At 46.1% G+C, this 12,139-nt stretch overlaps 1 protein-coding gene across 1 annotated transcript in view; it reads left to right on the forward strand.

The window, feature by feature from the left end:
* LOC120935611 (squalene synthase-like) overlaps window positions 1-12,139 on the forward strand; it is a 68,583-nt gene that overhangs the window by 35,483 nt on the left and 20,961 nt on the right. The window contains exons 5-6 of the mRNA XM_040347660.1: window positions 2,642-2,833; window positions 9,010-9,186. Coding sequence (XP_040203594.1) covers window positions 2,642-2,833; window positions 9,010-9,186 — 369 coding nt within the window. The remainder of the gene's footprint in view (window positions 1-2,641; window positions 2,834-9,009; window positions 9,187-12,139) is intronic.

Raw genomic sequence — 12,139 nt, forward strand, 5'->3', positions numbered from 1 at the left:
GGTGTTTTGTTCAGGTATGCCATATGGACATTGGTTTCTATAATGACCCAAGTATTTTATTATGTCCATATGGAATTCATCGTTGGCTCCATCCCTAGGGAAAGGGTCAGAACTATGCATGGATTTTGTCCACCCGGCTAAATTAGAAACCCGGGAATTTATAAATTCATAGTCAGTACCACATACCTTGGCTACATAATCTTTACACTTTTCCCTGGGATTAGGATATGGGGGAGGTTTTTTACTCTGTTCTTGACGCATATTAAAATAGTGACAGTGAGAGTCTGTCTTGCCTTACAGACCTCCTTCTCCCACACAAACAAATTATCGTATACTTGTAATATTTCTTATACTTTATGCAAAAGAAAGAAAAGCGAAAGTAGATTGGGTAACTGAAGTATAATCCTCATTAATTATTTCAGTTCCTTCCCAAAAGGACTGTACAGTGCTGTATTATTCAATTAAGACCTTCTCAGAGGTACTTTCAAAGGTAGATTTCCCCCCAAAATCCCCTATACACCATGGCGGGGTTCGTATCCCTCTTCTACATAAATTTAAATCAGAGCTAAGGCAAGAGAAAACTCTAAAAGACAAATTGGGTCCTTACTTACCAAAGGTGATTATTTCATCCCCACCGCTGCCACCATCTGATAGAGGAAACAGGTAATACGACCACCCAGGTAATGCAGGAATACCTTAGCTAATAAAAGCCAAGCTGTGACACATACAAAACGTGTGAAACCATGCAAAAACAAAATATAAAAGGATAGAAAGCCACGCTAAATATAATGAATGAAAACCCTGTGATGGCAAACAAAACACAGGGGTGTGTATCTCAAGATACAAAAAGCCCTTGCTGGTATCAGTGATTAGTCAGGGGTGTCCAAACTTTTTTCAAAGAGGCCCAGATTTGATGAAGTGAACATGCGTGAGGACCGACCATTTTGACTGACATTGTTTGAACCATTAAAATTCGATCTAAGTGTGTTCGTCCGAGCACTAATACACTACTCAACAAGAAATCTTTTGCCTTTGTGGCTGTGTGTGAGTAAAGAGATGAGTTTAGGCGTATTATTTATTGGCATATAACACACACCTTCACTTTAAGAGGGAAGTTTCAGGAAAAAATAAATACATTTAAATAAAGAACTGTGAAGCAAAATAAGGGTCAGTGCCCATCTGCAGCCTCACAAGTGCCCATCTGCAGACCCACTATTGCCATGAATGTAGCCTCACCATTGCCAGGAATGCACCCACCGTTGCCAGGAATGCACTCACCATTACCAGGAAAGCAGCACCAATACCAGGGATGCAGCACCATTACCAGGAATGCAGCACCATTGCCAGGAATGCAGCACCATTGCCAGGAATGCAGCACCATTGCCAGGAATGCAGCACCATTGCCAGGAATGCAGCACCATTACCAGGAATGCACTCACAAGCGCCAAAGAGTAATTACAGGAAAATCTCTTGTTTACACAGCGGCCTCTTTAATAGAAAGACCCACCTCCTTTGATGGACAGAACAGTCGTCCAATGACAGCGGGGCACTTTCTATTACAGAGGCCGCCCATAAACAGGAAATTCTCCTGTGTGTGTATGGTGCTCGTCCCGCCTCCTCCCTGTCCCGTTCCAAGGCATATACATCTTTGTGGCCCCAGCGCTGGGAGATCGTCGGGGGCCACAAAAGATATATATGTCCAAGTAACCAAGTTGGCCGTTCAAAACCGAAACGCGGGCCGCGATTGGCCCATGGGCCGGACTTTGGACATGCCTGGTCTAAGTGAATCAGGTGTGATTATTAAACTTGTATAAATGAATCGTGGTTTCTGAATAGATCAAATGAAACATATAAACCACACTTAGTGAACATAATGTGAATCCTGAAGGTTCAAAAAAACGATCAGAATTGGGAAACAAAAAATAATAATGATATACAAAAGTAAGTATGACAACAGTGCAGCAAGTGTGAATTACCAAAAATGAGTAAAGATCATACACATAAACACGTGAGTGCTCCCTGAATTTTTTTTTTTATAAAATTGAATACAGTTCAATGGAAATAAGATGTGAAAAAAGTAAGCAGGAAGTCCAATTCCAAAATAATTAAAAACTGTGTTGAAAGAAGGCAATAATGAAGATGGCAGAAGTAAATCCACCAGCACCACAGGTAAGGTTTCTCCCCGTGATGGACGTCAAATGAAATGGGTAACCTTACCAGATAAGATGGACCTCTGCTAGTGGCAAGGTCTACAGCGCATGCAGATACAACCCTCTGCAGGGTCTTGTGATGATCCCAAGATGTCACTGGACCAGTGTTTGATCACCTCCTTAGCCTCTGGTAACTTTCCTCTGTATGTTGGAAAGACAGGATCTCCTAATCTCTGCAGGGGCCAAATGCTGTCAAATGTTTCCCTTCTGTCTGTTATAAGAACCCAAAGTTCTTATAACAGACAGAGGGGAAACATTTGACAGCATTTGGCCCCTGCAGAGATTAGGAGATCCTGTCTTTGCAGTATATATATATATATATATATATATATATATATATATATATATAAACACTGAACAGAATAACAAAATAAAATGAATACAAATCACTATATGCTTCCTACTAAGGCTCTTCAAATTTCCCCCCACAGTACTGTGATTATGTATCCTCTTCGTTGACACGTAGCCTGTCAGTGATATTTTCTGTCTCGGGTCTGGAGGATCCTATTGTAGGAGAGGATAAGAGGTTGTCCAACTCCTTTGGTCAGTTCTTGCAGAAAACCAACATCATCCGTGACTTCCTGGAAGACCAGCTAAACGGCCAAGCATTCTGGCCAAAAGAGGTGAGTACAGTCTCCTTCCCACTATCAAGGATTTTTTTTTTAAATATAGCTGTGTAGCACCTTCCTAGACAGGTGATAGTTTGGGTAAATTTAGGTACTGGCTCACTGTAATCAGTTGAGCTGCATGTGCTTGTTCTGGTTTGTTCTGTGTTTCACTGGCTGCAGGGTTGACTGTTGTCCTCTGTCTGTCTGGAAACATTATGGAGGATAGAGAGCTAGGAGATTAAATCATGCACCTGAATTTTTATGCAGCCCAGACCAATCCTTTGGGAGAGTGTTCAGATGGTGGCTGGGAGTGTGTATAAATACTGAGACTTGGAACAGAGGGGTCTTGTCCTAGAGGGGGAGATCACAACCTGGGGAGGGTGGGTGTAGTTATTTGCCCCACTGGGCAAGCCTTCAATGTGTCTGCTGCTCATCAAGGTCCCAGCTGGGGGGCCTATTCTACTGAAAGTTGCTGGACGAAGCAAAACCATGGATAATGCCATAAGAGTTCATCAAATAATGAGTAATTGGCAGTTGATTAGACTGAGTGCAACTGACCAAAGACCTCTGGAAATCTGACATGCAGAGAAAGAGAGGGTGCTCAGCGCTCAATGGGTTAATAAGGAAGGTAAATGTCAAGTCTATGGGACCAGGAATAGATGAAAAAGAAGACAACGTTTATTTCCTTCAGAGCACTTTAAAAGCTTGTGATGGAGTTGTAATGTAAATTATGAATAAAGAGAGCCTACAATGCCACTGGAGATCACCAGGGCAGTAAGGAGCTGACGACATCCAGGAGTGCTGGTGGTGGAGCCTGGGGGGCACGCACCAATGTCCATGCTATACCAGATGGAATCCGGTAAAGGATTGGGTCCACTAGCCAGAGATCGAAATGTGAGCTGGCATGGAACTGGAGTTGCTGTGGATTGCGGGATGGCGTGTAACCGCTGACAGCCCAGGGGAAACCTGTTGGTATAGCGTTGCTGACATTGGTCATGTGAGGAATGGGTCAGCTGACTGAGCACCCAAAGCCTGGAGCTGGAAGCCAGGGGAACCAGGCAGTGGATGGAGCGTAAGTAGTAAGTAGATATATAACAAAATAAAAAATATTTGATCCCCAAGCAAAACATGACTTGGTATTTGGTGGGGAAACCCTTGTTGGCAAGAACAGAGGTAAGAAATTTTTTTGAGGTTGGTTACCAGGTTTGCACACATCTCAGGAGGGATTTTGGTCCACTCTTTACACTGGATGGTTTACAACTATTACGACTGGACCTTTTATGCCCGGTACACACGATCGGACAAAACCGATGAAAACAGACTGAAGATCACTTTCATCGGTCCAAACCGACAGTGTGTGGGCCCCATCGGTCCGTTATCCTTCGGTCGAAAAATTTAGAACTTGCTTTAAAATTGAACCGATGGACGCCTAACCGATCGGTCAAAACCGACGGTTAGTATGCAAAAGCATCGGTTCAAAACCCGCGCATGCTCAGAATCAAGTCGACGCATGCTTGTAAACATTGAACTTCATTTTTCTCAGCACGTCGTTGTGTTTTATGTCACCGCGTTGGACTTGATCGTTTTTTTAACTGATGGTGTGTAGGCACATCAGACCATCAGTCTGCTTCATCGGTTAACCGATGAAAACGGTCCTTCGGACCGTTCTCATCGGATGGACCGACCGTGTGTACTCGCCATTAGAAGTTTTTTTTGAAGACCCTCTGGTGGAGGTTTATAACATTTGCATTCCTTTCTAGCTTTCCTATGTTATATTGAACATGTCACTTTCTATGGCTGCCTAGCACAGACATGAGCTTTAAATCTGACCATTGTTGTTATTGACTTGTGAATTCTCAGAAAAATTAGGGTGTTCAGTAAGACTTACAAAGACAAATTCTCAGCTTACTTGCCAGCCTGCAACAAACCAAATTAACCTCTTGTTTTAATGTGAACTATTAGACAGGACAATTTGGTTTGTTGCATTTTTTGAATTTTTGTTTGTTTTTTCCAGGTGCTCCTTACTGCAAAGGCCAGTTATAGGTTGGGGTGGTTGCGATTTGTTTGTACTGTTGGTGAATTGGTGAGGGGATACACCGGATACCTTTGCAGCCATTGTGCTATTGCTGGGTGTCCAGTGTGTCCCTAAACCTTTTAAGGAGGAACAAGCCCCCTGCAGGCATACCTGCCCTTTAATCTATCCATTATTATATATAGGGCCAGATCCACAGACGAAGTACGTCGGCATATCTACTGATACGCCGGTGTACTTTCAAATTTCCCGCGTCGTATCTTTAGTTTGAATCCTCAAACCAAGATACGACGGCTTCTGGGTTAGATCCGACAGGTGTACGTCTTCGTACGCCTTCGGATCTAAGATGCAATACCTAGATGTCCACTGGGTAGCGTTTTCCGTGTTGGGTATGCAAATTAGCGATTTACGACGATCCACGAACGTACGCGCGGCCGTCGCATTTTCTAACGTCGTCTGTAGTCGGCTTTTTCCGGCGTATACATAGACTTGCCATGTTAAGTATGGCCGCCGTTCCCGCGCAGAAATTTGAATTTTTTTTTGCGTAAGTCGTCCGTGAATAGGGATGGACGTAACTCATGTCTAAGTTAAAAAAATTACGTCCTAGCGACATCATTTAGTGAAATGCACGGCGGGAACTTTCGGGACGACGCATGCCCAGTTCATTTGGCGCGGGGACGCGCTTCATTTAAATGAAACCTGCCCAATTTCAAATCCGCCGCAAGAAATACACTACGCCGTCGTAACTTATGGCGCAAAATCGCTGAGGATTCGAAAATGCGCCAGGTAAGGTACAGCGGCGTAGTGTATCTCTGATACGCTGCGCCGTTCTACATGTATGTGGATCTGGCTCATAGGCTCCAACTTTGGAGCCTCATATTTGCAAATGTGTGCAAACTAAACCCCTTGTTATAAAGTGAACTGTTTGACAGGCTTTGTTACAGGCTGGCTGGTAAGTGAGCTGGTAATGTTGTTCGGCCCAAACATCGCCTATTTGCCTTTTCAGCGAACACCCGAATTTGCAGGGTGCTCAGAGGGATGTTTGATGGGGACAAGGGCCTCTTCATGATAACCCTGGGCGGTGGTTGTGGGGGTCTGCAGGCAGGGGGCTTATCAGAATCTGGAAGCCCCCTTTAATGAGGGGGACCCTAGATCCCGGCTCCCCCCATGTGAATGAGTAAGGGCACATTGTATCCCTACTCATGCACCAAAACAGTGTCAAAAATCAATAAAGACAGGAGGCAGTTTTTGACAATGTCCCCTGATGTACATCCATTGTCGATCACGACGCTCGTCAAAACCCCCCCCCAAAAAAAACGCTCTGCCCGCAACAAAGGCTAACCACCGAATGCCTGCTCTGCCATTTTACAGTTCTTAAATAGGTAAGGGGCAGGGCCACCTGGTGATGTCACCTGGTGGCACCACCCCCTTGTGACATCACAGACCCAGCATGCAGTGGTCGGTGACTTTACAAGGGGGCGGTGCCACCAAGTGAAGTCACCAGATGGCCCTGGCCCTTTCCTATTTAAACGGCAGAGCAAGCATTTAGCGGTTAGCCTATATTTAACCACTTGCTGACGGCCGTACGACTTTGTACGGCCGCAGCGCGGCTCCCAATCTCTGACAGGCCGTCTTTTTACGGCCGCCCCTTTGCACGTTCCCCGCGCGCGCTCCCGAGCTGTCAGGGGAGAGAGGAGACGGATCTGTGTCTCTTGTACATAGAGACACAGATCGGTCACCCCCCCCAGTCACCCCCCTTCCCCCACAGTTAGAACACTATATAGGGTACACATTTAACCCCTTCCTCACCCTCTAGTGTTAACCCCTTCCCTGCCAGTCACATTTATACAGTAATTAGTGCATATTTATAGCACTGATTGCAGTATAAATGTGAATGGCGCCAAAAATGTGTCAAAAGTGTCCGATGTGTCCGCCATAACGTCGCAGTCCCAATAAAAATCGCAGATCGCCGCCATTTCTAGTAAAAAAATAAATAAATAAATAATAATTCTGTCCCTTATTTTGTAGGCGCTATAACTTTTGCGCAAACCAGTCGCTTATTGCGATTTTTTTTTTTTTTTTTTTTTTTTTACTAAAAATATGTAGAATACGTATCGGCCTAGACTGAGGATAAAAAAAAAACGTAAAAAAAAGTTGAGCTATTTATTATAGCAACAAGTTTTTTTTTTCAAAATTGTCGCTCTATTTTTGTTTATAGCGCAAAAAATAAAAACCGCAGAGGTGATCAAATACCACCAAAAGAATGCTCTATTTGTGGGGAAAAAAGGACTTTAATTTTGTTTGGGAGCCACGTCGCACGACCGCGCAATTGTCAGTTAAAGCGACGCAGTGCCGAATCGCAAAAAGTCCTCTGGTCAGGAAGGTGTTTAAGTGCCCAGTAAGGAAGTGGTTAAAGGAATTTCTATTTTATTGTTTCATTTTAAGCATCATTAAAGTCAGTGCATTGATAGTAAAATTTTTATTTTGAAGACCGACAACAAAGATACACACAAATCAATGACAGTACAAGCCACAAAGGCAACAGAATGATTGCACAAGTCATAGGAATTCAGCACATACATAATACATTTATGGTGGGATAGTAGGCCGGCCACACAAATCACAGGACATACTTTATAAATAAGACAATTGCCAGGCTCGGGGCACTAACTGTGGAGAGTCACCATCCGGACGTCCTCCCCGCATCGTAACCCCCCCTGCCCCCCCACGTGGGGGGGGGGGGGCGAGGGAGGTAGAGGAGGGGGGGAGACAATGAGGAGAAGGGCGGGGGGGGAAGGGGAAGGAGGAGGAGGGGGGGGGGGGGGGGGGGAACAGCGACCCGCAGGACACCTCAGTCAGGAGTCATCACAGGGGGACTATCAAAAGATCAGCTAGGAGAGTCAATCCATTTAGACCAGATTTTTTCAAATTTTGCTGGACAGTTCCTGCTCTCATATGTCAACCTATAGAGTGGGAGAACTCTATTAATCGTAGCCAGCCAGGAGGACACTGTGGGGAGCTCAGTGCCCCGCCAGCGCAGCAGGATCTCCCTCCTGGCATAGAACAAAGCAAAGGTGATACCCAGTTTGGTGTACCTGTCACCCTCAACCTCACCCAGGTAACTAAGGAGGAACACTTTCGGATCCAGCACAAGCTCCACCCCACAGCGGTCCGAGAGGACCTCCGCCAATACGAAGCCAGCCTGGGGCAGGACCAGACCATATGAAGGAACGAGCCCGTTTCCCCCAAACACCTGGTGCACCTGGGGCTCCTGGAGGGGTAAATCTTAGCCAGTCTCTGCGGGGTATAGTAGGCCCGGTGCAAACATTTTAGTTGTATAAATCGGTCTCTGGAGGCGATCATAGACGGAACAAAGGAAGAGACACAGTCCTCCCAAATCTCCTCGTCCAGATCCGGGATATCAGTATTCCATTTGGCCAGGACCCCTGCCGTGCTTGTGTCGTACGCCACCGCGAAACGTAGGTATAGGGACGAAAGGAGCTTCCCCATAACATCCGAAATCAGAAGGCGCTCAATCGAGTCCGACTCGAGCGTAACCGGTTCCGGGAATTGGGCCGCAAGTGCATGTCTGAGTTGTGCATAAAATCAGTGCATTGATACATGTCCCTCAGTGCAGTACCCGGACCCCCATACCCCACAATGGGGACTTTTGATTTTTTAAATTCGGGTCCCATAAACTTTAATAGGGTTTGCGTTTCAGGTCTGAACTTTTGCGATGTTCGAGAGTTCTGGCACAAACCGAACCGGGGGGGGAGGGGTGGGGGATGTTCGGCTCAACTCTATTGTTAGGAATACCTGCTAGACAACAGAACACACCTCCCTCTCCTCATCTCCACAGCATTAGGGGAAGTTGTTTTGTAGTCTGGCAGTGGAGAACTTGGGTAATATTGGTAAAACTGCTTGGGGTTTCTATGCCACTTTGTTTTTTGCTCAACAGTTAGGAGCTCACTGGATTTCTGGCAGATCAACAGCTATTTTTCTGTACTTGCAGATAGAATGTGCATCTAATGCAGAGATGTACTACATGTGACTTTATCAACACTGGAGGTGGCTATTGTCCATCTCCTAGATTCAGAACGAGTTCTGAGGATGGTGGAATAGGTTCAAGATCTAATGTCTGTTGGTCTACCTCTACCAGGTGTGGAGTAAATATGGGAAGAACTTGTCTGACTTTACCAAGCCGGAAAATAGTGTGCCAGCCGTGCAGTGCCTGAATGAGCTCATCACCAATGCCCTGCAATATGTGCCCGACGTCTTGCTTTACCTGTCCAGACTGCGAAACCAAAGCACGTTCAAATTCTGTGCAGTGCCGCTGGTAAGTCCAACAACTGGTGCAACCATATTACATAGTAAATTGTGCTCTAAGCACTTTTATAGTGAACAAAATTGTTGTGTGTTTTTTTTTTTTTTTTGTCATGACAGGTTTTATTTAACCACTTCAGTACTCGCCCATGGTCAAATGACGTCCACAGGAGGGATCTCCCATAGTGGTTGGACGTCATATGATGTCCCGGGCTTCCCAGCCATCTAGGAGGCGCGCGCGCCCCCGTGGCATCGTTTGGGACCCAGTAAGCATGCCTGACGGCCGCGATGTCCGCTGGGCACCCGCGGTTGCCCGTGATCACAGCAGGACTGTGGATATGTGTGTGTAAACACACAGATCCACGCCCTGTCAGAGGTGAGGAGACCGATGTGTGTTCCCAGTACAGAGGAACACAGATCGGTCTCCTCCCCTTGTGAGTCCCCGTGCCCTACAGTTAGAATCACTCCCTAGGGAACATATTTACCCCTTCAGCGCCCCCAATGAGTTAACCCCTTCCCTGACAGTCACATTTACACAGTAATCAGTGCAGTTTTATAGCAGTAATCGCTGTATAAATGTAAATGGTCCCAAAAATGTGTCAAAAGTGTCCGATTTGTCCGTCGTAATGTCACAATAAAAATCGCTGATCGCCGCCATTACTAGTAAAAAAAATTATAAATAATGCAATAAATCTATCCCCTATTTTGTAGACGCTATGGGCCAGATTCAGATACATTTACGTTGCTCCACGGCAGCGTAACGTATCCCATTTACGTTACACCACTGCAGGTTTACAGCGTAAGTGCCTGATTCACAAAGCTCTTACCTGTAAACTTGCGGCGGTGTAACGGGGCGGGCACCATTTAAATTAGGCGCGTTCCCGCGCCAAACGTTCTGCGCATGCTCCGTCGGGAAAATTACCCGACGTGCATTGCGCTAAATGACATCGCATGGGCGTCATTTGTTTAGACGTTAACGTAAATGGCGTCCAGCGCCATTCACGGACGACTTATGCAAACGACGTGATTTTTTAAATTTCGACGTGGGAACGAGGGCCATACTTAACATTGCTTAGAACACCTAGGGCTCAGCCCTAATTTTACGACGCGTATCTCGACGGAAACAACGTAAAGTTAGAGCGACGGGTAACGTGGACGTTCGTGGATCGCCGTAACTAGTCATTTGCATATTCTACGCCGACCGCAATGGCCTCGCCACCTAGCGGCCGGCATAGAATTGCATCCTAAGATCCGACAGTGTAAGTCAATTACACCTGTCGGATCTTAGGGCTAGCTATGCGTAACTGATTCTATGAATCAGCCGCATAGTTAGGACGGGCGGATCACAGATATACGACGGCGTATCAGGAGATACGCCGTCGTATCTCTTTTGTGAATCTGGCCCTATAACTTTTGCGCAAACCAATCAATATACGCTTATTGCGATTTTTTTTTAAAACCCCCTCTAGAATAAGGTGACCTAATTTTTCAGATGAAATCCGGGGGCATATATATATTTTTTTTTACTAGTAATGGCAGCAATCAGCGACTCTCTGCCCATCGCAGCAGCCGCCCGCCTCACAGCCTGTCAAGTCTTACTCTCTGGGCCCCGGCTACTACTGGGTGGGGAGCAGAGGAAGATCACTGCAAGGGAAGGCAAGGGGGTAAGCAGGCAGGCGGCTGGCCAAGGCAGAAGAACATGTGAATGGAACTGAATGGGCATGCACCCGAAACTGAAGAAATATTCCCTCCGTACCGACCAGCACATGATCATCAGAAAGGGGCACAGATAATCGAAAACAATACACCCCCCTAAGCTAGTAGGAGCAGGGGTGTGTAATTCAGATTTATTTATTTTAATTCTGCACTGACTATCTTTGAAATTGCCCCAGCCCCTGTTCAAATTCAATCCGGGGACAAAACCGGGGACAGACTTGATCCGGGGACAATTTCCTCAATCCGGGGACTGTCCCCGGAAACCTGGGATGTCTGCTCACTCTACTCTAGAATCTTCTGCTGGATTCTACACTTATAGCTACTTTTTTAGTTCCCTCTGGTTTCTCCTTCTGCAGGTGGAACCCGTGAGAGCTGTGGGGGGGACGCAGAAGATTGACACTCCTGGAAGTGTTGGCTTCATGCTGAGAAAGCAATCTCGCCCTCCTTGTGCTATCTTGCAGAGATGCATGCATTGCATAAGTGGTTCTGTTATTGTCCAATCGGTAGGCTGGGGGTGTTCTTGACCAACCTTTTCTGATTGACTGCTATGAAGGTCAAGAAACGAATGCCTTGTTTCCAATGGACGGAACGGTTCGGGTCAGTTTGTTTGGAACGGTTTAGAATGGACCGGTCTATTCTCGTGAGTGTTTCCACTGCAAATCGGAACGTCGGGACCATACAGGATTTAGAAAAAATGCCTAGCGCGTCCACCAATCAGTGAGATGTATTTGTAGGTCCGCCCTAATGGAACCGTTCCATTTTCTATGGCCCCACATCTGAAGCAGGACCCAGAATGGTCCGGTACGGTTCGCTTTTATGGCACGCTTTTATAATGGAAACACCCAAAATAGCGTACAGCACCGAACCGATCCGCTCAGTGGAAACGAGGCATAAGTATACTCTCTGTAAGGGGGTACTTGAATGCAAAACTGGATTCTAATTATTTTCCAGTTAATACAATTCACATACTGAATATGTATTTGAACTGTATTTGGAATGCTTTCTGGGGGGCAGATCCACAAAACGAGTACGCCGGCGTATCTTCTGATACGCCGGCGTACTTTCAAATTTCCCGCGTCGTATCTTTGTTTTGAATCCTCAAAACAAGATACGACGGCATCTGGGTTAGATCCGACAGGCGTACGGCTAAGGCCCCGTACACACGACCAAACATGTATGCTGAAACTGGTCCGCGGGCCAGTTTCAGCATACATGTTCGGTCGTGTGTAGGCGCAAGCGGGCCGAATTCC

The sequence above is a fragment of the Rana temporaria genome, chromosome 4 (assembly GCF_905171775.1).
Source record: "Rana temporaria chromosome 4, aRanTem1.1, whole genome shotgun sequence".
NCBI lineage: Eukaryota > Metazoa > Chordata > Amphibia > Anura > Ranidae > Rana > Rana temporaria.